Raw genomic sequence first — 25,426 nt, 5'->3', positions numbered from 1 at the left:
TACAATAAATGGCAAAATCTGTACCTGCTTGGATTTTACAATTAAATATATGCCTCTGCTTTACTGCAATTTTTCTTATGTTCAATTTCAAGGACTTCCGATGATAATAAAAAACCCTCCCACTGACACGTATGAAAGATAAGCAGTGTGTTTGTAACCCTGTTGCCTGGAAATAGTAGGTCCAGAAATAGTTGGCGCTAAACTTTAAATAAAATTATAGAACTCTTTCAACCTTTCTACTCTCACTGTGTAAATGCGAAAGTATTGTAAATCTTGTTGACAGTTATTGCCATATCTATTGGCACACAGTCAGCAGCAGTTTGAAAAGTGTTGTGCAGCATAGCTAGTGCCCATTACCTGTCTCCCTATATTTTCTTACAATTTATTTTCACCCCAGCAGGCAGCACCTCACAATGCCATTAATTTGTTGGGCAGCTCATACTTTCCGATACAACCTACTTTACAATGTGCTCTTATAAACAACCTGATGGTTTACTGGCAATGCTTAACAGTGTCAGGAGGGAGGCTACGATTTAAAGGCAGCAGGTAAAAATAGAGCAGGTCACGGAGATGACGTGGTCCAACTGAACCTCCTCTCCTTTAATTTGACTTATCCTCAGCACCAATGCACAAAACCACCAGAATTACACTTGGTCTTAAATATGTGATCGAAATAATGCTGCTACCAAACAGTGCTTTTTCTTGGTGTGGTTGGACACATGCTTTTGCTACACAGTTTTCTGCTAATTCTGCTAATAGCATATTTGCTAGCAGGTTATGGGTGCTTATATGAAGAAAAAAAAAATGGAGAGAGAAAAAAATCTTTAAATTGATCACAACAGCAAGTAGGGAAAAAAAAACAACCACCCAACCTTTCTCCTTGCAGAGTAATTAGGCACTACTAAAATACTTGCATGATTCTAATATATATTTATAGCTACACATATTCGAATGCTTTGGTTAACACAAGTCTTTGCAGAGCGGGGGGAAAAAAAACCAGCGGAAAATATTCAGCTTTTTAAATACAACCAACTGAACCTGACATTCTTTGCTTTAATATATGCTTCTTTTTCTGCATCTCTCTCTCTGTCTCACACACAATTTTCTCCTGTAAATTCCACTTCTACCTCGAGTGAGTAATGCAAGTGTATATACACTCAACGTGTGGTCTTACTGGATTCTTCATATCACCAATATTTTTAGAATATTTTACTTATTTTTTATTAGTAATACTAATGTGTACACTAACTGAAGCTGTCTCTCCTGTTGTTACTCAAAATTAAATTGCTGTCAATCTGACACCTTTTGCAAACACTCAAGGAACTTGAAATTTTCTATTAACAAGTAATAGAAAACTAGAATGGATCAGAGGAGATGATTATGTGTTACAGCAGCCAAAAATGATCTGCTAGGCTATTCTATTTTTATTTCTGTATCTTTAATCTAAAGATTCAGGCACCTGGGGCAGGGTTAAATGAACAAACAATCTGAGTAATATGCTATCAGACATTCCTGGGGAATACTTGTCTGCCATTAAACAAATAGAATATTGCAGAATGGTTATTGCAGTTTTTTGTACAAAGGTCACAATATAAAAACATGTGTTTGGCATCAGAAAATATTACTGTAAATCTAAACCATATAGGCACATATCAAGTCACATTTAGGATTCTGGCAGCGGGAGTGGTAACACCACAACATTCACATGTGAAGAGCCTCAAAGGGTTAAAACTATCTCAGTCTTAAATTCATGCAACCTTTCTACTTCATTTTTATCATTTTCCATGTGCTTGCAATGTTTTCTAATAACAGGCCAATTCCTTAACTCACATAGGAATCTAAATTACAATAATCATATGCATTCCTTTCCCCAAGAAAGGAAACACCTGTTGTAGTTAGTTAATTGCTGACTTTCTGTAAGCTTTTGGAAGAAAAGTAACATTTACAAATAATTTATGTCTGAAAAACTTCAGAAGCAGAGAAACACATGAATTATAAAACTGGTATGAAACTCAAAAACTATGCTGAGACAGTAGCAGATGTTTTCACTTTGTTAATTAAAGAAAAACTCTGTATCAAAGTACCATAATAGGATATGGTTATTTTATAACTAAAATGGGGCTACTTTCTGTTCTCAGATGGGTTTAACACTTCTGCAATAATTGTTATTCACACCATATAGCAGTAGGAAATAAAAATCAAGCCCTACAAAAATGAGAGAATGTATTCTTCTGTTAAAATAAAAAAAAGTATGCGTACATAAATCAATAAACAATGTAGAAGATACACCCAACAAGGAATGTTTTTGATTTATTCATTTGTTTGTTATGGATTTCTTGCTGAAGTAGAGGAAAAGGCACATATTTATGTGATTACAAAACCCAAAATGTCAATTAAACATATCTGCTTTTAAATATATACATACACACACAAAATGTTTTTTTCTTTATCTGAAACTTGTTAATGTTTTCTCATCCATATTTCTATATATTCAAAATGTGAAATTCTGCCCTCAGCTATGGGACTTTATTACTCATTTATGTAAGTCTGATAATTTCTGTGGAATTACCCCAAAAAGGACTTATGTCCTTATGCTCTTGTAGAAATATCCACATTTGATGCATGGCACAGTAAATTTTTAAATAACAACTACTCAGCCGCTTTATTAGCACACTCTGAGTCCTAGACTGACCGCACCATACTGTTGCCACTATGCTGGATGAGCTGCTGAAACATGGCAGCAAAGTTATAGTCAGACCAAAGACCAGCATGGAGGAAAGACTCAAGGAAAGAGTTCAGGAAAGGCAAACTTTACTTCCTCCTGTCATGTACAAACAAGCTAATTATGATAGAGCTTTACATCCCGCAAGGTGTATTTTCAAGTGAAAGCCAAGTCTTTACACAGATAGATACCAGCAAAGCTCTTGTGTTCAGTACTAGAAATGGGGGGGAGGAGGAAGAGCCTGGGTAAGAAGGTCAGTTTTGCTACGATGAAAAATGGTATTTGTTACTAATTCTGCACTGAATAGGAAAATAAAAAAGATCTTTGGGTATTCCGTTCACATCCCTTATCATTTACCAAATCTTAACTAATGGCTCACATACAAGTACGTACTCATTTACCTGGGTTAATAAGGTGTAAGACCCACGAAGGCTCCCAGAAAAGCAGAATTAAGCACTGGGAGTTCTGCAGAACACGTCGTATAAGCCTGCTGCAGACACCTGTGTCGAGGTATGCACAAAGTGTACATAAGGGCATATCCTTGTTCCAGGTCAGACAGACTCAGCAGCTTAGCCACATCAGCAAGGTGATGTTTCCACTATTTAGCAGCCAAAGTGAGTCCCAGCAGAATACTGCATTAATGTTGCTGGCACAGAAGTTGGTTTAGTTACTTGCGTGCTGCATTGTAGGTGTACTCTAAAACAATACTTCACTCTTGCTACTTAACATGCCATCCCTCCCACCCTCACCTTGTTCTCTGTACAAACCAATTTACTGGGGCTTTTTTTATACAATAGCTAAAGTTAATTTCACCTACTGCATTTAATGTCATAGGAGTTATACGTGTAAATCCCTGTACTTAGAGATAAGATAGTCCTTTATGCCATTTTAATCAATCTTTGTCATGGGTATGTTACTTAATAGCTCTGTCTTCCTATAGAAAATGAGCAACTTAAGGGAAATGAAACTTTTCAAAGATACATTTTCCTTCTGGCAGTCTGTGAAATACACCATAATTATCCTCTTTCGATGAATAACGTTTGAAAGAAAATGAACATTCTGTGCACCAAAAGGTATAATACAATGACAATCTCAACTGCCTTGTAAATAAAAGGAAATTGTTTTTCTACTGTGATGTATATTGCACAGAAACATATATACATGCTTTATAAATATAAAACCAAATCAGACTATCAAGCCATTTTTCAAGGTCCTACTACTTCCTAATAACAATAAAATCAGTATTTCACAACAACAAGAAATTGTATTTATATTTCTAAAAGATTCAAACTGTGTTATGAATTATGGACTCCAGCCCCCAGGCTGATGAGCCTACTTGTATGAATAAGGCTCCTGCTGAACAGAGCACCTCTTAAGTAATAAAGGTATCTAGAGGAAAAGAGTGCACCCTAAAGATTTGCTGCTGGGGGGGTTGGGGGGGAGTGGGGCGGGGGGGGCAAAAGAGGGGAAAGGGCTTTTTAATAGCATAGTCAAATCCTGAGTGCCCAGCTCACATTCTCCTACCAGGAAAACTGTGCTATCTTTAACAGCTTGGTAAACTGGACGTTTGCTCTTCAGATCTTACAAACTAATGGGTTCAATGCACAATTTAACTAAGTGTCTAGGACAAAGTACCATTTACCCCATCATTCCAGTGAATGTGCACATGCAGTGAAATTAAGGAGCTAAAGCCACACAACCTTCAGTAGCTAATATGGGACAAAGGCATTTGAATACCAACCTATCCCTCATAAAGTCATCTGAAATCTAGGTTTTGAGTTAGGAAAATTACCAGCACCATCACTTTGTCATGTTGAGTACCTCAGCACCTTTCTTACCTCTACACCGTGTCTAAACTCATGACCCATTGCTTAAAGTAAAATAAAAGAACTGGGAATGTGTTAATGTGGAAAAACTATGACATTCTTTTCTTCCTTCCTTTCCTTCTCCCGAAATCACAGCCTCTACAGAGATAAGATACTGCTGAGTAGTGGTAACACATCACAGTATGAAGCATACTAGTCCACAGCTTCTAGAGCAATTACTGAAAACTGGGTACTACTATATGAGGAACTTAGTTGCATCCTGCCTTAGGCAGGTCCTGGATTTGCAGAAACAGGTGCTTCCACAGGGGCAAACTGGCAAGAGTTCCTTGCCTTTGTTGAATCTGCAACCTCACCAAAGCCAGGGATCAACACCTTGTGCACTGCTAAGCTGCACCATGCAGCTGCTTTCGGTGAGGCAGCAGCTTCCACTGCCCATTGAGCTCTTGCTTGAGATGTGAAGTACAATGCCTGGCACAGTGGCCTACTACTGCTGTTCAGCAGATAGAAGAGGCAGTACACGGTGGCTGAGTGCTGCAACACAAATGCATACAAAGGAAATGGGGTATTCAACATACCATGAAGACTTTTAAAAGGTGACAAAATAATGCACTCCAAACTAAAGAGAGGGCAGCATAGAGCACCACTGAATGCTACTCTACTTCCCAACACTGCCTATACTATAATGCCCCCAACAGGTGTTCCCCTGCTTGAGTCCCTAACACGTGGAAGCTATATATACTCCAAGCAGGGTCTGCACACACTGGAAAGACAGATATTCTGCCATGGTTCTTTCTGCTCAGTAGATTCAGTGTTCACGAAAGATATGGGACACATTGGCACCGGATCTGTAGGAGAGAGCACGGTTCAGCTCAACAAGGCTAATCTGGCAGAGTGGTACCTGGTTCCCATTCCTGCTCCAAGGGCTGTTCAAGCATGTAATGAGCTTTGCCTCATGCTGCATATACAGAAATCCATCTCACCACCTAGTCAGCTGGAAGTGAGGTGTCTAACTCGACCTGTTACTTAGGCTCCACTTACAATAAATAGAGACAGTCACCTCCAGTGCGTGTTTTGTTCTGCCTACTGTAGACCCTTATTTGAGCATGGGGCAAACAATTTTCTTGAGGTGACTTTACCTACTGGCTAAAGGGTTGGCTTTTAGACACTAAAGTTAATGGCACCCTAACTCTGACAGTCCTCACAAGAATTTGATTTACTGTAAACAACACACACTTGAATAATTGTAACAAGAAATTCTACACAGAAATACGTGAAGTTTAGGTTAAAGCTTCAATTTATGCTTTAAGATGTTTAGAATATGGTGCATGCTTAGGCAGGAAAAAAAAAAGGCCTGAATAGGATTCTTTTTTCTAATATTTACACTTTGAAGAAGTATCTGGATTAGAAGGGTTAACTTTGCTATTTATGTAGGGGATTTCTCTGCCTTCCTAGTTTCAATCAAGGACAGAAAATAAAGTGCCAAAACCATGAAAAATGCTGCTATTTTCAGAGCAATTATACAAAATCTATGAAATAAATGAAAATTTCATACAAGGATAATTTTGGTTATTTTCCAAGTAAAGTAATTCAGGTATATAACTAAATGAAGTGGATTTGTGAACAAAACATTCAAAGCATTTTAGGTTCACAGAACACTGTAACTCATCATGTGTATGTTTCCCAAATTTATACCCTAGAAATAAGTTCCACGTGGGTTTTATAGTAGTTTACATTGAAATAATATTGGACTCTTCTTCTGAACTTCATACACTTAGTGCTTTGACCCTATACGTATATCATCAGTGTTTAGTCCTATCTGCATAGGCAGACAAGGATGCATATGGATCCTTCTTCCTTTTTACCTTTTTTTTGAACTGAGACACACAAGTTGCCATAACTCTTAAATTTAACTTATTTAACTACTTATTAAGGAAACCTAGTTTCTTCTTTTTTTCTGATCTGTGTCTTAGACAAATTTCAGGTCTTCTTGGGTTGTTTTCTTTAGGAAAAGGACACAAATGTTAGATTTTCATTCTTCATACTTTTTCTTTACCATTACAGACAAAAGATCTTTTTCCTTAAATGTAGGAAGACTTGAACATAAGGCAGTCTCTTCACTAATCTAACAATTTTATCCTCAGAATTTGGCTGAGAAAGCTGTCTTTCTCTTCACTTTTTCGAAGAAATGCATCAACAGTTTTTCCATTTCTGTGTTTGGTGCTGCCTCTTGTCCCAGGTTCACTGCTCTTTTCCTATTATTTTTAACAGAAATATAAACCTTTATATATATTACCCAGCAAGGTATTTCCAACATATATGCCCTACTTTTATCTTTGTTTTAGATAGAGACACATACCTCAGTTTGTGTAGAGACTTCCTGACAAAGGACCATAAAAGGTTTGCAAGCTATCTCAAATGCAAGGTCTTTATACATCCCTTTTATCTATTCTAGTGAGTTTGAGCCTAGCTCAGAGCAGCATGTAATTATTATTTCTTTTGTTTAACTCACTTAGTCACTGGTTTTCATTAGTTAGACATATTTCTGCTTCCTTGAATTCTGAATACCAAATGCATTACCTTAAGTTCTTAAAGAGATATTGTGATCAACTTAAGGTGATTTACCTTTTACTTTCTTTCTCTAAAGTAAAACAAATAACCTATAACACTGATTACTAAAATTGGTAGAACTTGATTATACCACTACTATTTGCTTTCATCAAACTGTACACATATGTGCACAAAAATACCTAGTTAGGATTGTCGAGGCAGCAATTAAATTATTTTACTTAGAGATTCTGTCTAAATAACATTATTTCTATAAGTTGAATATCTTACCATAGGCCAGCTATGAAATAGCTACAATTAGTTATTTTTCACCGTGGTAATGTGTTAATGGCTATGTTGCCCAAAACTGTCTAAACAACAAACAAAATAAGGGTGATTACCTTATCTAGCCATTACATTATCCATAACATTGAATAAAAATGTTATTATAGAGAGTTCATTATACTTGCCTTGTATCATGTCATAAATAACCTAAAGTCTACCAATACTGAACATACGCTGTGTATACAGTACATATACTGTGTATATAGAACACCGTTTCTACCTCTTTCAACTTATGAAATTAATTAATATTTAGACATCTCAAAATTCATAACTTATCAAAATTTTATATTTAGAGAATTATAAACAGCAAGGAGAAGTCACCTTGCCAGAGAGTAATTTATGAAAGACCTCCATGAATTAAATCAGTCTGCTAGCCCACAAAGTTTATAAGTTGTTTAAAGAACTCTTGTCAGGAATCCCGTGGCTATAGGGAAACTTGGGATGAGATTCTCCCCTCCCCTGTAGAATGGAATTTGACACCTAATAAGAAAGGTATTTTCTCCTCTCTTAAGATGCTTCAAAATATCTGTACATATTAAGGCCTTCACAGCTTCTGCATGTCCCCTACTTTTAACTGTAGTGAACTGTCTGTATACATATTATTCTGTTTCCAAAACTTCTGCATTTCCATTCAGGAAGTCATAATGCAGTTATTATCAGAGATTTCCACATGGAGTTATTGAATCATATTGGTAAGCTTGGTTTATGCCTAGGTGCTGTGACATGAATGCACATTGTCTTGAATTAGTCTAGTACTCTGGCATGTTGCTGAGTAATAGCGCACTGCAGCTATTTCAACAAGCTGCACAGATCAACTCAGTAAACACTTGGTTAAGTATCAGTGTGCCTGGTGATGTAAAAAATAAGCATTGCACTGAAATACTTAAGAGTCTAAAGGTTTCACCCATTAATAGTTCATAGACACTGCCTTCAGGAATGAGTCTACTGAAGTGCCTGGAAGTACTCGTGCCAAAACAAGTTATGTATATGTTTGCAATAAAATCTTAAGAGACTTTAAACTTTTTAAAAGAGATTCCATTTCAAGACAGGGCTCTAATGAACTTCGGCAATGAAATCAAATCGAAGCATAACAACATCCACCCAAAGGAATCCTACTCCACTCAGCAAAAAGTTTACTAGAGAGATATTCAAAAGAATTATTTCCTTTTTGTCACAAAAGGTTTGAAATTTGTACTTAGTAACTCTGTGAGGAAGAAAATTTTGCTGTTTAACACTTAACATAAGTGGTATATATTTCAAGTGAGATATGTTGTCATGATTCAACTTATGTTTTGGATGTAATTTCCAAACAACAAATAGCTCAGTTAATTACTTTTATGATTCTCAACTCATACTTTAGTTTCTACGCAGTATGTTGATCTTTTTAAAGCACTCATTTTTGGCATTTGTCAATATCTGTGTGTATCCAAACAAAAATCCTATCCAAATAATGTTCAAGGATAGTTCACAGTTACATCTACATTCTGTACTTAGAAAAACATTTATTGTGGATAGATATATCATAGATATGTACATATTAGAAGATTTTAAAACAAAACAACAAAAAGAAAGATTGCAAGCATCAGATTCATAAAGCCAAAATACTAATTAAATCACCTACCTTCAAGAATTGTCACAAATATCTGTAGTTATATTTTTTCCTAATGCATTGATTTTGTACAATAGAAATTATAATGACACAGTAGAAATTAAATTAGAAAAAACCCCCATTTTTTACCCTAATAGCATTTATTGAAAGACCCTCTATACTTCTGCACAGGAGCTGAATTGAAAACTCTAGTATTTTTTTTCCATTAACAAAGAATAGGATAATATTTAGTAGATTATAGCTAAATAAGGTTTTCTTTCCAATGAGTTATAAGTTATTCAGACAAATATATTTTCATGTATATTTTGTATGAAAATATTAAAGCCAGTTACTAGTTAGATAGAAATATTTTATACACATACCTATATGCTATCAGTGCTAAATTTTGGTCTTCAGCGTACATGCACAACTCCTAATGAGGCAAGCAGGGTCTGTATTTAAATACTGCACATTTAAAATTGCTACATTTCAATATATTGTTTTTCAGACTATGTGCATATAATCAGATTGTTTTCCAAGCAGGTGTCCATTTGATTACTTCAAGTCCAAATTGTGGTCTGGTTATTGAGTATGCAGAGGACAAGGGGAAAGGCAAAGAAAATACAAGCCTTTTTGCATCAACAGGTGACAACAGCAAATAGGGAAAAAAGAGGGAAATAGGCTCAGAGGAATATACCTTCTCTGAATTGCACAGATATATAAGAAAGAAAAAAGATTTGGTAGAACTTTGACCCTTTTTCCTGCAGTAATGATCATGTTGCAATACATGGCTTGTGTTTGGTGATACACACAAGAGCGAGCCGAGGACAGCAGCAGGACTTCACACAGGTTTCTTCTTTGGAAGTTCTCAGAGTCCTCCTGGGGTTGTTCTGAGAGGAGCAACGCAACATGCTCAGGGGCAACAAACTACCCACAGTGACGAGATAGCTTTCACTAGTCACAGAATCACAGAATGGTAGGGGTTGGAAGGGACCTCTGGAGATCATCTTGTCCAACCCCCCTGATTGAGCAGGGACACAGGAACGCATCCAGGTGGGTTTTGAATTATGTCTAGGGAAGGAGGCTCCACACCCTCCCTGGGCAGCCTGTTCCCCTGCTCTGTCACACTCACAGGAAAGAAGTTTTTTCTCATATTGAGCTGGAACTTCCTGTGTTCCAACATGTGCCCATTGCCCCTTGTCCTGTCACTGGGCACCTCTGAAAAGGAGTCTGACCCCATCATCCTGACACCCTCCCTTCAGATATTTATAGGTATTGATGAAATCCCCCCTCAGTCTCCTCTTCTCCAGGCTGAACAAACCCAAGTCTCTCAGCCTTTCCTCATAAGGGAGATGCTCCAGTCCCCTGATCATCTTGGTAGCTCTCCGCTGGACTTGCTCAAGCAGTTCCATGTCCTTAAACTGGGGGGCCCAAAACTGGACACAGTACTCCAAATGTGGTCTCAAATGTAGTGCATGCAAGTATCCCATTTAAGGGCTCAGGCTTGGAATACTAAACTTCAACTCACGTATTTATGGCCAAGTTATAAAACCATAAAAGCAGAGAGACAACAAGAATGCAGATTGATATACAGGTAAAAAAACCAGTTGCACTGCAATTGAAAAAGTCTAAAACTAAACATCCATGCTACTCAGATCTCCTGTATAAAAGGAGCAGATTAAAAACAAACAACCAACAACCAAAAAAAACCCCAAAACTGAACACCAAAACCTGATATGTATCTCCACATGAAAACATGAGGTTGGTTGATTACTGTCTCCTAGAAAGTGCAGTGTTTAGTTGTCAAGTGATTAGATGCTTTATTTGGACGTCAAACAAACTGAAAGTAAATAAATAAGAAGGTAACAAGGAGGTATGTATTCACCATGGTTCCTAATACAGCAATACCTATTTCTGCCCCAGGCATTAATATTTTGTAAAATATTTTCTTCAAAGTAAAAAGTACAATCCAAAAATTAGAAATCCAAACTTAAGAAAACAATCAGCTAGTCAATACAGGGATCTCAGGTATGCTTGTACAAAGCTAGTGAAGGAATCATAGTGACAGGCAGTCAGTTATTTCTGCAGTGGGTAGATTTAGATTTATCAAAACTATTTGAGAAGTCAAGACATAAAATTGATTTAATTCCATTATTCAGCAATACTTTTGAATGCTGAGATGAAGAAGCACACTCTAACCTGGGAACCCGTCTTAGCTCGCAAAATTAAGTGACTATTCTTTGCAGTATAAAATAGGAATGGATCTATATAGCAAATCAGTTGGTTCTCAGATGTTCTCACCGCATTCATTTTGGAGTTTTACTTTGAGTTGTTTTAACATTGTTCCATGGACTGATCACCCATTTGCAGTCACGGCATGTGCCCCCCTGCATTTAAAAGGAATCCAGTTTGCATGCTCAAGAGTGCCTAATGTTGCAAACTGAAACGCAATAAACACAGACAACTGGGAAATCCAAAAGACACATTTCTTTTAAGTACTAAAACGCTACTGTAGATGCAACCAATAATACTATCCATGTGCTCAGTGATGAGATTGGGGTGCTCTAGCTTATGACATTGAGAAATCAATCTCTGCTTTGAAATTACCTTTTGATTGAAGCTACCTCCATCCACAGTGTATATAAAGTGATTAGAAACTAAGTCATAAGAATAGTTCTTCTAAAGTAAGGTGCTTAGTGTCTGCATTATGAACATTTTGACAGATAATGTAGGATCTTCTGTTCAGTCTTTAATATTTTTATTATTATTTTATTTTTTCCTGTCCAGGAAAATGGAAATGGAGAGGAGCAAGGCCCTTCTTAATACACCAAAAACAGTCAGTAGTTTGAAATTGCTTTTATGTATATATCAAATATATACATAATTCAATAGTTAAAGAGATTATGTTTTGTTTCACTACTGTCAAAAGGGTGACATGTCCTGTCTCCCTATGTTCAGAAGCAACACAAAAGGAAAAATTTTGGTGAGTCCATTACGCAATAACCTGCCTCCCTCTCTTGAACTTCAGGATACAATAGAGAAGATTTGTAGCTGACAAAACTTCAGCCGACAGTGTGTATTGGTAAGCTACTTTGAGACACTTAGAACATATGTCAAATTGCTAAAACACAAAGAAACTTTGAGTCCTAGTACCTATTGCAATCTCCAAGCCATAGGAAACTACATTAGTCCTAAATTTTTGTCATCCAGATAATTTATCTGGATTAAAACTACAACACATATTAGTTAGCTATGATCTAACTAGTGATTTAAAAATTACTGCTGATGAAATGTAAAAAATAGGCTATTTAAGACTAGCAAAAGGATCACAATAACATCAGACAGTTAAAGTCCTGATCTTTATTCAGCCTGAATAAGGAGGAGAAGCAGAAAGACCCTCTGAAGCAAGAGACATCCATAGGATAAAAAAAAAGGGGGGGGGGGGAGATTTTCAAAGCCTGGTCTGTTCATCCATTGGTGTGAACAAAACAATGTTTTATGATCACTAGAACTTGTGATATGCAGTGATGTGTTACAATGCATAGTATTCAGATTCTACAAAGTAGAATAGAGCATACTATTTACTGTAGATTTTGTTAAAAGTAATGATTAATAATAAAATGCATGGAGCAAATGCGTCTAATCACGAGGAAAGTGTAAGAGCCCTGAAAGGATGGAACACGCCCACGCAAGCAAGCTACAGCATATGCATTCAAGGATTGCATACAGCATCACAGTATAGTAACAAAAAATGTATAGACAGCTTGCTCTTGTTACTCTGAAGTAATTTTCCACAGCCTCTGCCCAAAGCTTGTTAGAAACAGGACATGATTATCCCCAGGTTTTATTACGCATGCTGATATTAAGAAGCCTTATAAATGCTCAATGAGCATTTTTTGACTCCAAAAACTCTAGGTACTTTTAGACTGAATATTGTAGTAGCAAACAGTGCCACATGGTGTGCTTAGTCTGCTTAACAGGTAACATCCGAGGCAGTTTTGTGAGTATATAGACTGTAATTGTCAGCATGTCTTTTGTTTATGCCCTTGCTCCAGTGCTTCCCATCCGACAAGCTAAATGCACAAGAAAATAAATAGCTAAGAACTGCCTATCATTTTTTTTTTTTGACAAGAGGCAATACAAAGGCAATTATACAACTGAGTTGACTGTATGGAGCCAGATAATTTATATTAAACTGTTAGCTTACCTTGGCATACAAACTTCAATTCCTTGGCATCTGTGACAGTGGTTCTTTTATCTGACCTCTTCTTTTCTGTCCGACGGTGGCTACGTCTTTTCTTTGTCTCTCCCCAAAGGTTTGATCCACCATGCATGCTTGGAATGTTCAGAATAGCAATTCCTTCCAGAGAAATATTGGTTAAGTCTAGCTGAATTCCATCACACTGATTAGCAAGAAGGAAAGGGGAAAAAAATAGAGAGAGACAAAGCAGTAAAAAAGAAAAATCAGAATGTTCTACCTATCAGGTATTTTTCTTCAACAATTCACCATTCTTAACACTGTTAATGGTTTATTCAATGTTTACAGCTAAGGCATATACTTATAGCTGGAAAGGAGATATGAAATAGGAACAGATCCTCATTCAGAAGGCAAAACATGATTCCTATTCTGCTCTTGATTGCTTAAGTGTGGGACCATTTGGAGAGTCTTGCTACCTGATACCTATTCATTGACCCAAGTGAAATATATTTGTAGCTTCACTTCAGCTATTAGCAGAAAGATATTTATGCTGCAAAAATTTCTATAGTAATAACTGCAGTTTTTTTGTTGCCTGTTCCAGCTAAATTGTCTGTCTTACTTGTTATTGTAACACCTGAGCCCCTTCCACATGAAAATGAATATAAAAGTCCCTGCATACAGAGCATTTACAGCATCATGGAAAAGGGTCTAAGCAGGCCCTGAAAACACTGAACACCACACCGATATTAGTTTCAACCCAAAGGCACAACTGGCACATTAGTACAGAGCTATGCCTGACTAACAGCTCCTACTGAGAGGTAAGATTAGTAAAACTGGGTACAGCAGAATGCAGATGCAGCTATAGCACTTCTTATCACAGAACTTTCATCAGCCAGTTCTCTGAAATATGCAGTATTGCTAAAGGAAAACATGGCACATGGAGCTAAAGAAGAGGCATCAGTGCCCTAAAAGCCTTCCAAGGCTTACTGGACACACAGAAGAAACCTTACTCTGTCAAATAGTCCCTTCACTACTGTAGGGCACCTTGTGTCACTAGTGTGTTTTTCTCCTGCTTCCTGCAGCAACACTAGACATTCAGGTATTTTTTAGGTGTACATTCCTTTGCTAAATTTGGCTTCAAATTATATCTTATAAAGGGACCATAATTTTCACTTCCAGAAGAATGGTTCAGGAACCTTAACTTATCAGCTTGTTCAATGACAAACTGCAGCACCTTCTCAGGTGGCAAAAGCCTACAACATTTGCAAACACAGTTCACCTGAGATGCATTGGATGAGATGTACTTAGCTTGATAGGATACACCTAGCCTTTATAGACTGTAATTTACACAGGCTAAGTCTTCCTTCCCACACATGTTGTTTTAGGATCAGGGGAAGATCCTAACCTATATAAAACATAGCAAAATACTGAAGAATCTCCACAGAAGGAAAAAAAAGACCCAAGTTCAGGTAACTACGGTTGAACCTGCAGGTGGAAGGGAAAGCATCTACTTCTACCCATTAATTCACTGAACCAGCCAAAGTTTCCAGGATTTATATACTTGTACCTTGATTAAAGGTAGATTAGCTTCATGCTTCACAACATAGCTAGAGTATTTAGATATCCTGGCAAGTCACACACATCTTATAGTATAGAGCAGAATATTTAAAAAACGTTAGATCCTACTCCTGCAATGTTCTGCAAGCCAGTAGGGGGTCCAGTCATGCATTTAAAACTGATTAAGGGTCTTATTTTGTAATTCCAATATACAATAATCAGGAAGAAAACTGGAAAAATAATTAGCCATGCTCCAGTAATAGTCCACTGACATCTTGCAGCTTGCTGCTCTGTGGGTCACTGGCACTTTTTCCTCTCTGCTTAGACTTTATCACAGCTTTGAAGAAGAAAAAGAAAGTACAAATCAAAAATAACTGTGCATAATTATTTGTTTACCCTGAAACTTTCTGAGATCACAAAACAGAACTGTATTATAATGCCTACTCTGCATCTTCTTAACTCTTCTAAGAGGAGTGTAAATCTGGAGAGACAACAATTTCAATGTGAAGGTTTCCATTTAATATTTGCTCTTCAAGAATTCAATTTTAAACCTGTGGATTATACTTGTATAGGGAAAACTTTAAAGTCAAAAGACATATCTGGAAGTGAGTTGGCAACTGTGGTGGCTACTGTAATTGAAAGTGTAACTTTTTAATCACACTTTTCTTACAAGAAAAAAGGCATGGGTCTTCACTGTTATTTTGGAAGCAAATTCATGGTTCCCCACTATATTTTATGTGTATTAAATATTAAGATGATTTATTTTACTAAAAATTCTGCTCATGTGTATGCTCACTTACTGCTATACATTCTAGATAAACAGATATTAATTTCATAATTAAAAGTAATCTTGTGTAAATACCCTGCAGGCCTCAATGAATCAAACACATACTGTGTGTCAGGCCTCCCACTGTCTTCAAGTGGAATGTACTGGCTGGATAATTAGATAGTACATATTTTTTAACCTTATTTGCATGCATATTATATCTTTTGCACACTGACAAGCAGCAGTAACAACAAAAGTCAGATTACCACAGGGAATTCCCACAAAGAAGTCTTCATTCCTTATAATTTGCAGCCTAAATTAAAATAATTTGATCTTTGACAAGGATGAAATGTCAAGCAGAAGGGGGTCCTCTACAAGCCACGGCCTGTGGCTTCTGAAATCTGCCTAATTTATGTCAGTCACTTCTTAATACATATTTAAGTATTACACGAGAAAGATGATAAATATGCAATCTGACACCTTTGGTATTTCCCTGCTGTTAATTTATAAAGGTCTGGCGTCCCCCAAACTGACTGGAATTATTTAAATAAAAGAAGAATTGTGAAATAGGATGGCGCAGGGTCTGGCTTCCATTTTCACTCAATATTGAACACAGCAGGTAGTACACTAAGACAATTATTTGACTAGGCCTCAGAATCCCACAGTGACGAGGAACTTTCTGAATTAGTAAAGGAGGATTTCTTTTGTTCATACCCAGACAAGAAGTTTGCGCTACAGGCAGCTCTGCGTTGTCCTAACACATTCATACGCTACAACAACAAAACACAGATGTGTTCTGCTCCTTTTCTTTTTTTTTTTTTTAGTTTTTTAATTTCAAATAATGTAATGATGCTGACAAAAATAAAAGCATGCTTTTGAAATGCGGGGCATGCCTACCTCGATTAGAAATAAACATTAGCGCTTCTATTTCTTTTTTGCCTTCTTTTCCAGCCTCAGTCCCTTTTCAGGCATTATCTTTTAGACTTAATTCATTAGATCAAAATTTTTCAGATCATCTCGAAGTTGAGAACATATCCGTGCCTGAAAACAGCTGAGACTAAGGCTTTGCTGTGTAACCGAGTGCAATATCATGCAAAACTACATGAATGTTTAAGCCCTTTTCCTCCACCCATTAATACCTGTTGGTACAGTAGGCTTCCTCTGGTCCCACAATGCTTTTACAGTGCTGCAGGTATGGACCATGTCTTCTCCACTTATACTGGATCTATGCCTACTCTCATTAAATACCCTTCACAAGCCTTTCTTCTTTTTTTTTTGAAGTGGAAATAAAGCGTAAGTGCTCTAAACTGTAAAGTCTTAAGCCTCTTCTACTGACACATTACTATTAAAAATAAATACTTAATTTTGCCCTGGTTTCCCCCCCCCCCCCTTTAGAACTTGTGTTTCTCTTCTCAACTTCTTGAACTCCAATTTGGAAATAAAAACCATCTTATTCTGGATAACACAAGAATTTAGTGTCCAAACTTTATTCTGCATCTCACACAGAAGAAAATATACAGAACATAAGAGACATTAATGTATATTAGGAAAGCCAAGCTTAATTAAGTTAGAAATTAAACATAGTGTTTGCCCACAGAATATTTGATCACTGTCTATCAGCTCAGAGATACAAATCCTTAATCTTCATGGGCTTTGTTCATCCAAAATTGGCTGTAGAGCAAGCTCATTCTTTGTGCATTTCATTCGGAGTGAAATGTGGTATCATACACCAAGCTCTCATTTACAGCAACATCCCCAAGCAAGGGGCAGCAGTTAAAAATCAGATGAAAACAGTGCTACTCCCAAGTGTTTATAACATACAAACAAGAAACATTAGATACAAGCATACTGGCAAGCATTGTTCATTTAAATGTAATTTACTCATTGTAAATAAATCTGTAAATAACTACCTCCTAACACTTCTTGTGTAAACATTTTGGAATCTATTTCCCCTATGATTTTTTTTCCTAATTGTAGGACTAATGATAATGACCAGGATAGATGAAGTGAATATTAACAAACATGTCTCACATACTGGCAATGTAATACTTCATTGGTAATAACAGTTATATATATGAATTGATAATAATTATACGACTGGTATCAGCAGCATCACAAACTTGTATGCATACTAGTTTGCTTTGGGATGTTAACATTTCATCACCCTTTCAACGGTTACAAATAGATTTACAGGTAAGATCATCACATCTTACAGGCCATGTAAGATTTTTACCCCATAGAAATATTTCCTTTGGTAAGCCTGCTCTTCAATTTGTGTTTAATCAAAAGGTACAGTATATTAAAATAAAATCAAATCGGGTAGGCATTTCTTCCAATAACTAATAAAATATTTTTCAGGCTACCTGTACTTAAACTCAAATGTGTGAAGCACTTGGGAAGCAAGGGTATTTTTGTTTGGTTTGTTTTTCCAGGGTTTTTTGCTTTGTTTTGGTTTGTTTGTTTTTAATTATTTTAATCTAATGTGTGTGGAGCATGTTTCTTCTTTAAAAAGAAACATAACAGCGTAACAGGCAAGTCTGGCACCACAGGTCTTACAGTTTCAGCCTCAGTATTCTTTGTTACTGTTCTACTACTAGATCCATGGTCCCTTCAGATCATTTCAGCCTTTGCCTTTCAGGAGGCTTTGACCACACTCTCATAGCTCTCACGATACCTCTCCGAGTGCCTCATGCTACTATACAAATACTCCATTGACATGTGCAGTTTCTCATTACTACTGGAAAGAAAAAGCACCATAATCCTCTTGAGAAATGAATTAATTATTTAACTTAAATTCTCAGGTTCGTACCTTCACTCATTTCACATTTTTCATTTACTTATTTATAAATATCAGCCCCCCAAACTGTTTATGTAATGTAGCCACTTATTCTATCAGTCTTCAAAGTAGCAGTGGCACATTATTTTAAATTCCTGTTTTGTCTGTAACTATCCTGTGTCTTTTCAGTTAACGTTCAATGTATAATGGAAAGATGACCCCTTGTGCAGACAGAAAAGCTATTTAATGAAGGGGAACGATTCCAAAAAATATATATTCTTTAACCTTTATTCATGAAAGTAAGTACAATTTTAGGGAATTGAGTTTTAAAGGTTATAAAAACTTGGGACCTAGAAATAATAAGATTTTTTTTTATTTTAATCCTGCAGCAGCTCTCACTCCCTCTGACAGTCTTTCATTTTTCCATCTGACCCAGCCACACTCCCTATTGATTTCTAATGTTATATTTCACCTCTTGACCTTGTCTACTGTATTAAGACTTCACTAATCATCAAACTGAACTTTGTTCCAGTGTGCAGGGCTACACTACAAATAGACACGATAAAAATAATATTTTGGAATATAGGGTCGAAAGGATGTGCACTGCTTTGCCTTGTTGGATTCAGGCACTCTGCACCCTTGCTCCCTGCATTTCAGCCAAACTAGTGACATTTCAAGGAGAAAAGCAACAATTAGTTTCTTACTTCTATTTCTACAGATTCATGCAGCTTCTTACAGGTGGCTGAGAAAGTTTCCGAAGTGCCAAATTCAAAATACCAAAATTTGTTCTTCATTCTGAAACAAGAAAAAAAGAACAGAAAAAAGAAAGATTTTATTCACTATCAATATGTGACAAAAGTGATCATCCTGTCTTCCATTATAAGTAATGGCAAAGGCTTGGGAACATGTGACATCCCATTTGAAATAGATGAGCTCATAATTTTCAAAGCTTAAATGTTGGTGTCAAGTTGTATGATATCCCCTAAAGGGATAACAGGAATGTGTTGAACTGACAGGTTCAAATGTACCTTTGACTTTTCTTTTTCAGTGACTATCAGAATATTTTTTGTCACTTAACCAGTGACATGCCTCAGAAAAATGTATCGATTTTATTTCATGTCTTCCACCTACTATACGATTTGTGATTCGTGGTTAAAATCTCTATCCTGCAGAGTACTAAAGTGTGCAGGCAGGGCACTCCCATCATAAAGAAGAGCCAAGACAAAAATGTAGCTTGCCTTAAGTTAGCTAAAGGTAAAGGTAAAAGCTTATTGTTCATGATGACAGATTAGATATTCGAAGAAAATCAAAATTCCAGCTCTAACAATCTTTAGGTATTTTGCAGTAGGCAAGATGTGTTACCAGGTAATTAACTCATAGCAACATTTTAAATAGGCGACGGGACCTGCATGTTGAAGTTCATTAACAGATTCTACAGAAAAATAAAACTGGATATAAATGCTAGCAAATTGCTTAGTTTGCCATGACAGCAGGCAGAGATTACACTTTTTTCTTCCTAAATAGATAAAGACTGCACTTCTGTTTTACTAGATTTATTGCATACTGTTAAATACAATCAGGACACCAGCAGTTCCATTTCAAATAAGTATGTGCAGTTTTGCTTAACTCTCATGAGTAATTATTATTCTGCAACAAACCAAGAAGCTAAACTAAAAAAAAAAACCTGAATTAGAATTCATTATTCACACTTAGGAATCAGATATGAACACAGTTCATCCACTTGTATAAACTGTTTTCTGACACAGACACAGCACAGTGTGCTTGGAACTTGAAAATGACCGGGTTTGCATGAGCTAGAAATGGAGAACAGAGAAATGCAGGCATAGATGACTGTCAAACTTGCCAGCAAAAGTACAAATCCTACTCTTGGTACTTATTTGAAATTACATCTGCAAGTCTACTTATTGGCTCTTAAAGTCCACTTAATGGCTCTTAAAGTCACAAAGGGAGAGGCACTACAGTGCTGGCCATTCCCAGAAACCCAGCAGTTTGTGGTGCAGTATCAGAGGTGTGTAAGGATGTCTGACCTGGCAGCCTGCACAGGGTGGGGAACTGAAGAATAATAAGAGAGAAATCGACACATTTCTGAAGAAAATGTTACAGGCATTTCCAAAGGTTTTTGCACACAATATCTGAAAACGTTTGGAAACTCTTTTTGAGAATCTGCTCTGGGATAAATGGCATATTCTCAAAAGAGCTCCACCAACCAGAAGGGCTCAGACCAGATTCAGCTTCCAGACTCCAAGAGTCTGTGAGTGGAAGTGATCTGATGTACTTTCCTTCTACACCTGCAGATTAGCACACTGACATGCTGACCTGGGATCAACTGCTCTATTTATGCCAATGTATATGATGAAAAGTAGTATCTCTTAATTTCCAAACAAGTGCGAACAAAGTACTGGATTCCTGTTGGGTCCCTTTGGAAAATCTGGATGCAGCTATTTTCCTGATACTTTCTACACAGGGACAATGAATAATGAAATAATAAAAAAACCCTGATGTAAGTATTCACAAAAATACTTTGTCATTTCTTTTGATCCTATTATTGAGTAAGATCAACAAGCCTTTGCATCTTCTCCTTTGAGAGCCCTTCCTCTTGCTATTCAGTTATTTTTATCTCGAATGAAGCATCTTTTCTTTTTCTTTATTGAAAAGCTTGCTTTAAATTGACTTCTTAGTACTGTATATAATAAAATCTGACTTGCACAAAGATAAAAGATAGATATATTTTAGAGTCATTCAGAATATACCGTGTCAAATTCTTGTATGTTGAGTTCAGTGAAACAAAACCCAGCATTCAGTGCACTCAAGGTTTACTAGAACATTTAGATCTATAAATAAAAACCTTGTAGGATTATATGACAGAACATTAAGTACATTTATCAGGTGAGGTTTTGATGGTAGATGTATTTCTTGTCATTGTAATATACCCTATTACATTATATTAGGCCAAAAAATGTAGTCTTCTGAGCCTGCCCTTCTTTCCCTAGTTTACTATATTTCTGTTTTTAAGGATAGAAAGACAATCTACTTGACAGTTTTTCCAGTACAAAGATAGATGTAGATACAAATAATTTTATTCTTCATTTTTAGAAGGATTTACCAACTCCTTTTACCAGCCATGAAACAGATTAGATTGCATGTTTTTATTCAAATGCATTATCTTTTTTATTGAACAGAAACCTGTATTATATCTTTTCTTATATGTACAAAACAAAGTTAAATGTAAAGAAATAAAGACAAATCATACTAAAATTTCCATAAGCAAGTCCAGCCTTATTATTATAGTAAATATTCTACTTTTTCTAATAATAAAACCCCCTTTAAATTCCTGACTTCCCCTTGCATTCCTCTTTCAAACAGGTGAAGCTTATCACTTATCAAGACAGCAGCAAATAGTAGAAGAGTCCATTTAGAAGATTAATGAACTACTCTCATGGCCATTCTAGTTTCTTTCACAATGGTATAAGTAAATTTTAGACTGGTAAACAAATACATATTTAATGATAATTTTGCAGCATTGAAACTGTAAGAAACTGAATCATGGGCTGCTGTCATGCCTATTTTCTCTCTCTCCTGGAGGAGCTGATAATTTGGACTTTTAATAAGAGATGACCAAAATAAAGTTTCAGTAAAAAAAAAAAAAAAGTGTTATACAGTAGCACTTTTCTTTACAACACTGGTTTTGTCGGAATAGGAAAGGAAATAGATTATTTTACAGGAAAGTGTTTTTGTGTATGCTTCAAAGTGCATAGCTAAACTCTTAAACAACTTTGTGTTTGAAAATACAATATAAATAAAACATCAATCATGATTAAAGGCTGACCTATCTAATCCTGCTATTGGATTACAGTATGTCAAAATATATACAGTCTATGAATGTAGGAGCAACAAAACAAAACTCTACTTCAAGAGCCTAAACACCTTTTACGCTGGCGGTGTTCCACACCCTCAAGTATTGGTCAATTTTCTGATAAGTGGAACAATGATCTTAAACAGGGATGAAACAAATTGGTAAGGCAGTATGGGAAAACTAATACTGCCACTTCTTATAGTGTTTCTATACTGTGGACAAATACTAGATTTAGAAACTTGGATATGTTTCTTGGAAAAGTTCAGGCTAATATTTGGTAATCAAGGCAAAATGATCAAAGTAGCCTGTGATATGGGTTTGCTCCATTACCAGTTAATCAGAAACCCCCCCACTGCTAAAACTATTTTATATAACCTTTCTGATTAAGCAAGTACAAGGCATGTCATTGAAAAATTGTCCTGTATCTAAATATAGAAATAATAAATATTTATTCTACACCCAAAGAGCATCTATACTTCATTGCAATATGTGCACTCTGTCACAACATGCGTAACAATAGACCAGCTATAGGCTGCTAATAAAAGGTCACGACAAAAAAACAGGAGTATCTTTAAACTTAAGAAACAAATTCATATTCTGGTGTTAAGGGTCTATTAATTAAAGTTGGGCAATTGCTTATTACATTTGTACACTTTCTACCACATTCTATTCACACTTCTTATATTTACTATTTATATTTACTATATTTATTTCCACTTTATTTTAGTTATGCAGTGTCAAGCTTCGATGACTTGAGCTAAAAATTTATACATCAGGAAATTTCTGACTGCAATTTTAATAACATCTCAGTTGAAATACTTTGACCATTTTTGAAAATGACTGGAGAAAAACATGTGCATTCGCTTATATTAAGTGTGTTTGATAACATACACTTTGAACTGTCTTAATACAGCTACACATTCAGAGAAGAGATTTTAATTTAGCACAAGGATAGCCTTGCATCAAGAATATGCCTCTGGCCATCTGCATGAAAATACGTATATTTATATATACGTATATATATATATACTGACCATTTGGAAATACACTCTGGAAAAGCTTTATTTTCAATATTCTTATATGGTAGAGAAAGAACAAATTTTTGCCTCTAGTTCTGTCATTTTTTTATCCTTTAACCTATGAAAATATAGAAATTTTTACCCATGAAACTACTAGAATTCTTAATTTTTCGAAGGTAAATTCCTTGAGAAGTCCACTGCCAGGAAGCAATCTCTGCCACAAATCTGTGCAAAAATGTCTGCTCATGGACAAGCAGCGCTTTGTTTCCTCCATAAACTATACTGTTCCCCAAAATACCATCCCTAAGCACTGCCTTCTGAAAAGATTTTTTTTATAGCTATTCCAATTATGTTGCAGAAGTACTGTTTGTTTTTCAGTTAGTGTCAAGATTTGGTCTCAGTCTATATCATAAACTCATATAAAGTTTTCAGCATAGAGCTCCCATTCTAAGAGCAGCATTCATGAACAACAGTGTACAGCATGTAATGAATTAAAAAAAATATTCCATGGAAAAAAAAAAGCAGGAAAGACGCCATATAGAGTGGATGCTTATCATCTCATTCACCCTATTACTGGAAGGTGCTCAGAGCCACAGGTTCAGGGTAAGTATTTAAAAGTAACAGGTCTCTCTGGCTCCCTTTTCCCCCTTGTTCACTCTTTGTCCGCTGTTCCAAGTAAATGTGGAATAATGTGTAGAACCACCTCTGCAGGGAATCAAAAATACCAGAGAAGTGTGCAGAAATAGAGGTGTGAGGCAGAGGTGTATTTCCACAGATGAGAAACTGAAGAGTCCAAGCAGAGAAAGTGGTTGACAAGTATATGTGAAGAAAAAAAAACACCATATCATCATCAGAAGAAATGGAGGAATCAAGAAAGAGAAGAATGAGAAAAAGATAGGAACCTAATTTCAAAATGCATCAAAGCTCTGCAATGCTGAAAGAAGAATGATGATAAAATAGAGAAGGGAAGAAAAAGAAAATAATCCTAAAGGAGACCCAAGTAAAACCACATATTTCTGAAGTCTGAAAATACGGATAACAAGGCCTAAAAATGAAACTGGGAGTATAAGAAATGTTTATACTGGGCAAAAAAGCTGAACATCTCTTCCAATATTCTCTCACTGACAGTGGTTAGTACCAGAGACTTTGGAGAACAGTGTAAAACTCCATGTAGTGTACAGCTGGAAATAACCTAGCTCTAAGGAAGGTTTATTATTATTTATGATTCTATCAAATTGAAAGAGGATACGTTTAGATTAGACATTAAGAAGAATTTTTTTAACATGAGGGTGGTGAGACACTGGAACAAGTTGCCCAGAGAAGCTGTGGATGCCCCATCTTTGGCAGTGTTCAGAGTCAGGTTGGACTGGGCTTTGAGAAACCTGATCGAGCGAAAGATGTCCCTGCACATGGCAGGGGGGTTGGACCAGATGATCTTTAAAGGTCCATTCCAACCCAAACCATTCTACAATTCTATGACTTTAATTCAGACAGTTTATAGTATGAAGCAATATTAAAAAAAAATATAAAAAATAAAAAGACTAGCAAAATTCATGGGAGAAAATTACCCTTTTTAAAAAAACATACTGTTTATGTTAATCTATGGCTGTGCCTTGCTTTATTAGAGCTTAGAATTTCATATTGCATTTAAAAACCCACCAGTATAGAAGCCCTAGTGCTGGTTTGCAATGCGTGGGGGAAAAAAAAAAGTGTGTACCCAGGGACAACTGAAGCAGAAGCAGCTATGGAAGTCTATTCCTGCAACTGGGAATAAAAGTGCCTGGACCCTTTATCATCTGATTTTTCTCAGGTCATGAAAAAATTTTCTAAGGTGTGTCTGAAGTTGCCGGTTTTGGTTTAATAAGCCCCAACCTGTGAGACACACATTCAAGAGCAAGTGAAGTAATATTTACAGCGGATCGTATGTCACTGTGATTGTACTTTGTATTTCTGCTAATAAAGTGTATGATACATTGTATTTTATCTAATTAAATACTAAATACCTGATAAAATAAATAAAACTTCAGTTGTTAAAAATATTTCAATGCTTCCTACAATTCAAAGACTATTTTTATCAAGTCCTATCCTCCTCACAGAAGTTTTCAAGAGACAACATATTTTCCATCCTTTCTTACTGTTCATAAATCTATTATCTAGGTAATTTTATACTTGGGTAAAAATGATTTCATTGCAGCACATAATATATATTAA

General features: G+C 36.1%; 1 protein-coding gene across 4 annotated transcripts in view; it reads right to left on the bottom strand.

The window, feature by feature from the left end:
• DGKB (diacylglycerol kinase beta) overlaps nucleotides 1–25,426 on the bottom strand; it is a 363,957-nt gene that overhangs the window by 65,542 nt on the left and 272,989 nt on the right. For all 4 annotated transcript variants that reach the window (XM_064444510.1, XM_064444512.1, XM_064444509.1 and 1 more), the window contains 2 exons: nucleotides 19,027–19,117; nucleotides 13,233–13,428 (listed from right to left, as the gene is read on the bottom strand). In XM_064444510.1, coding sequence (XP_064300580.1) covers nucleotides 13,233–13,428; nucleotides 19,027–19,117 — 287 coding nt within the window. The remainder of the gene's footprint in view (nucleotides 1–13,232; nucleotides 13,429–19,026; nucleotides 19,118–25,426) is intronic.

Source organism: Phalacrocorax carbo, chromosome 2 (assembly GCF_963921805.1).
Source record: "Phalacrocorax carbo chromosome 2, bPhaCar2.1, whole genome shotgun sequence".
NCBI lineage: Eukaryota > Metazoa > Chordata > Aves > Suliformes > Phalacrocoracidae > Phalacrocorax > Phalacrocorax carbo.
Note: the sequence above shows the minus strand (reverse complement) of the source record. Positions and strands in the feature narration are given on the sequence as shown.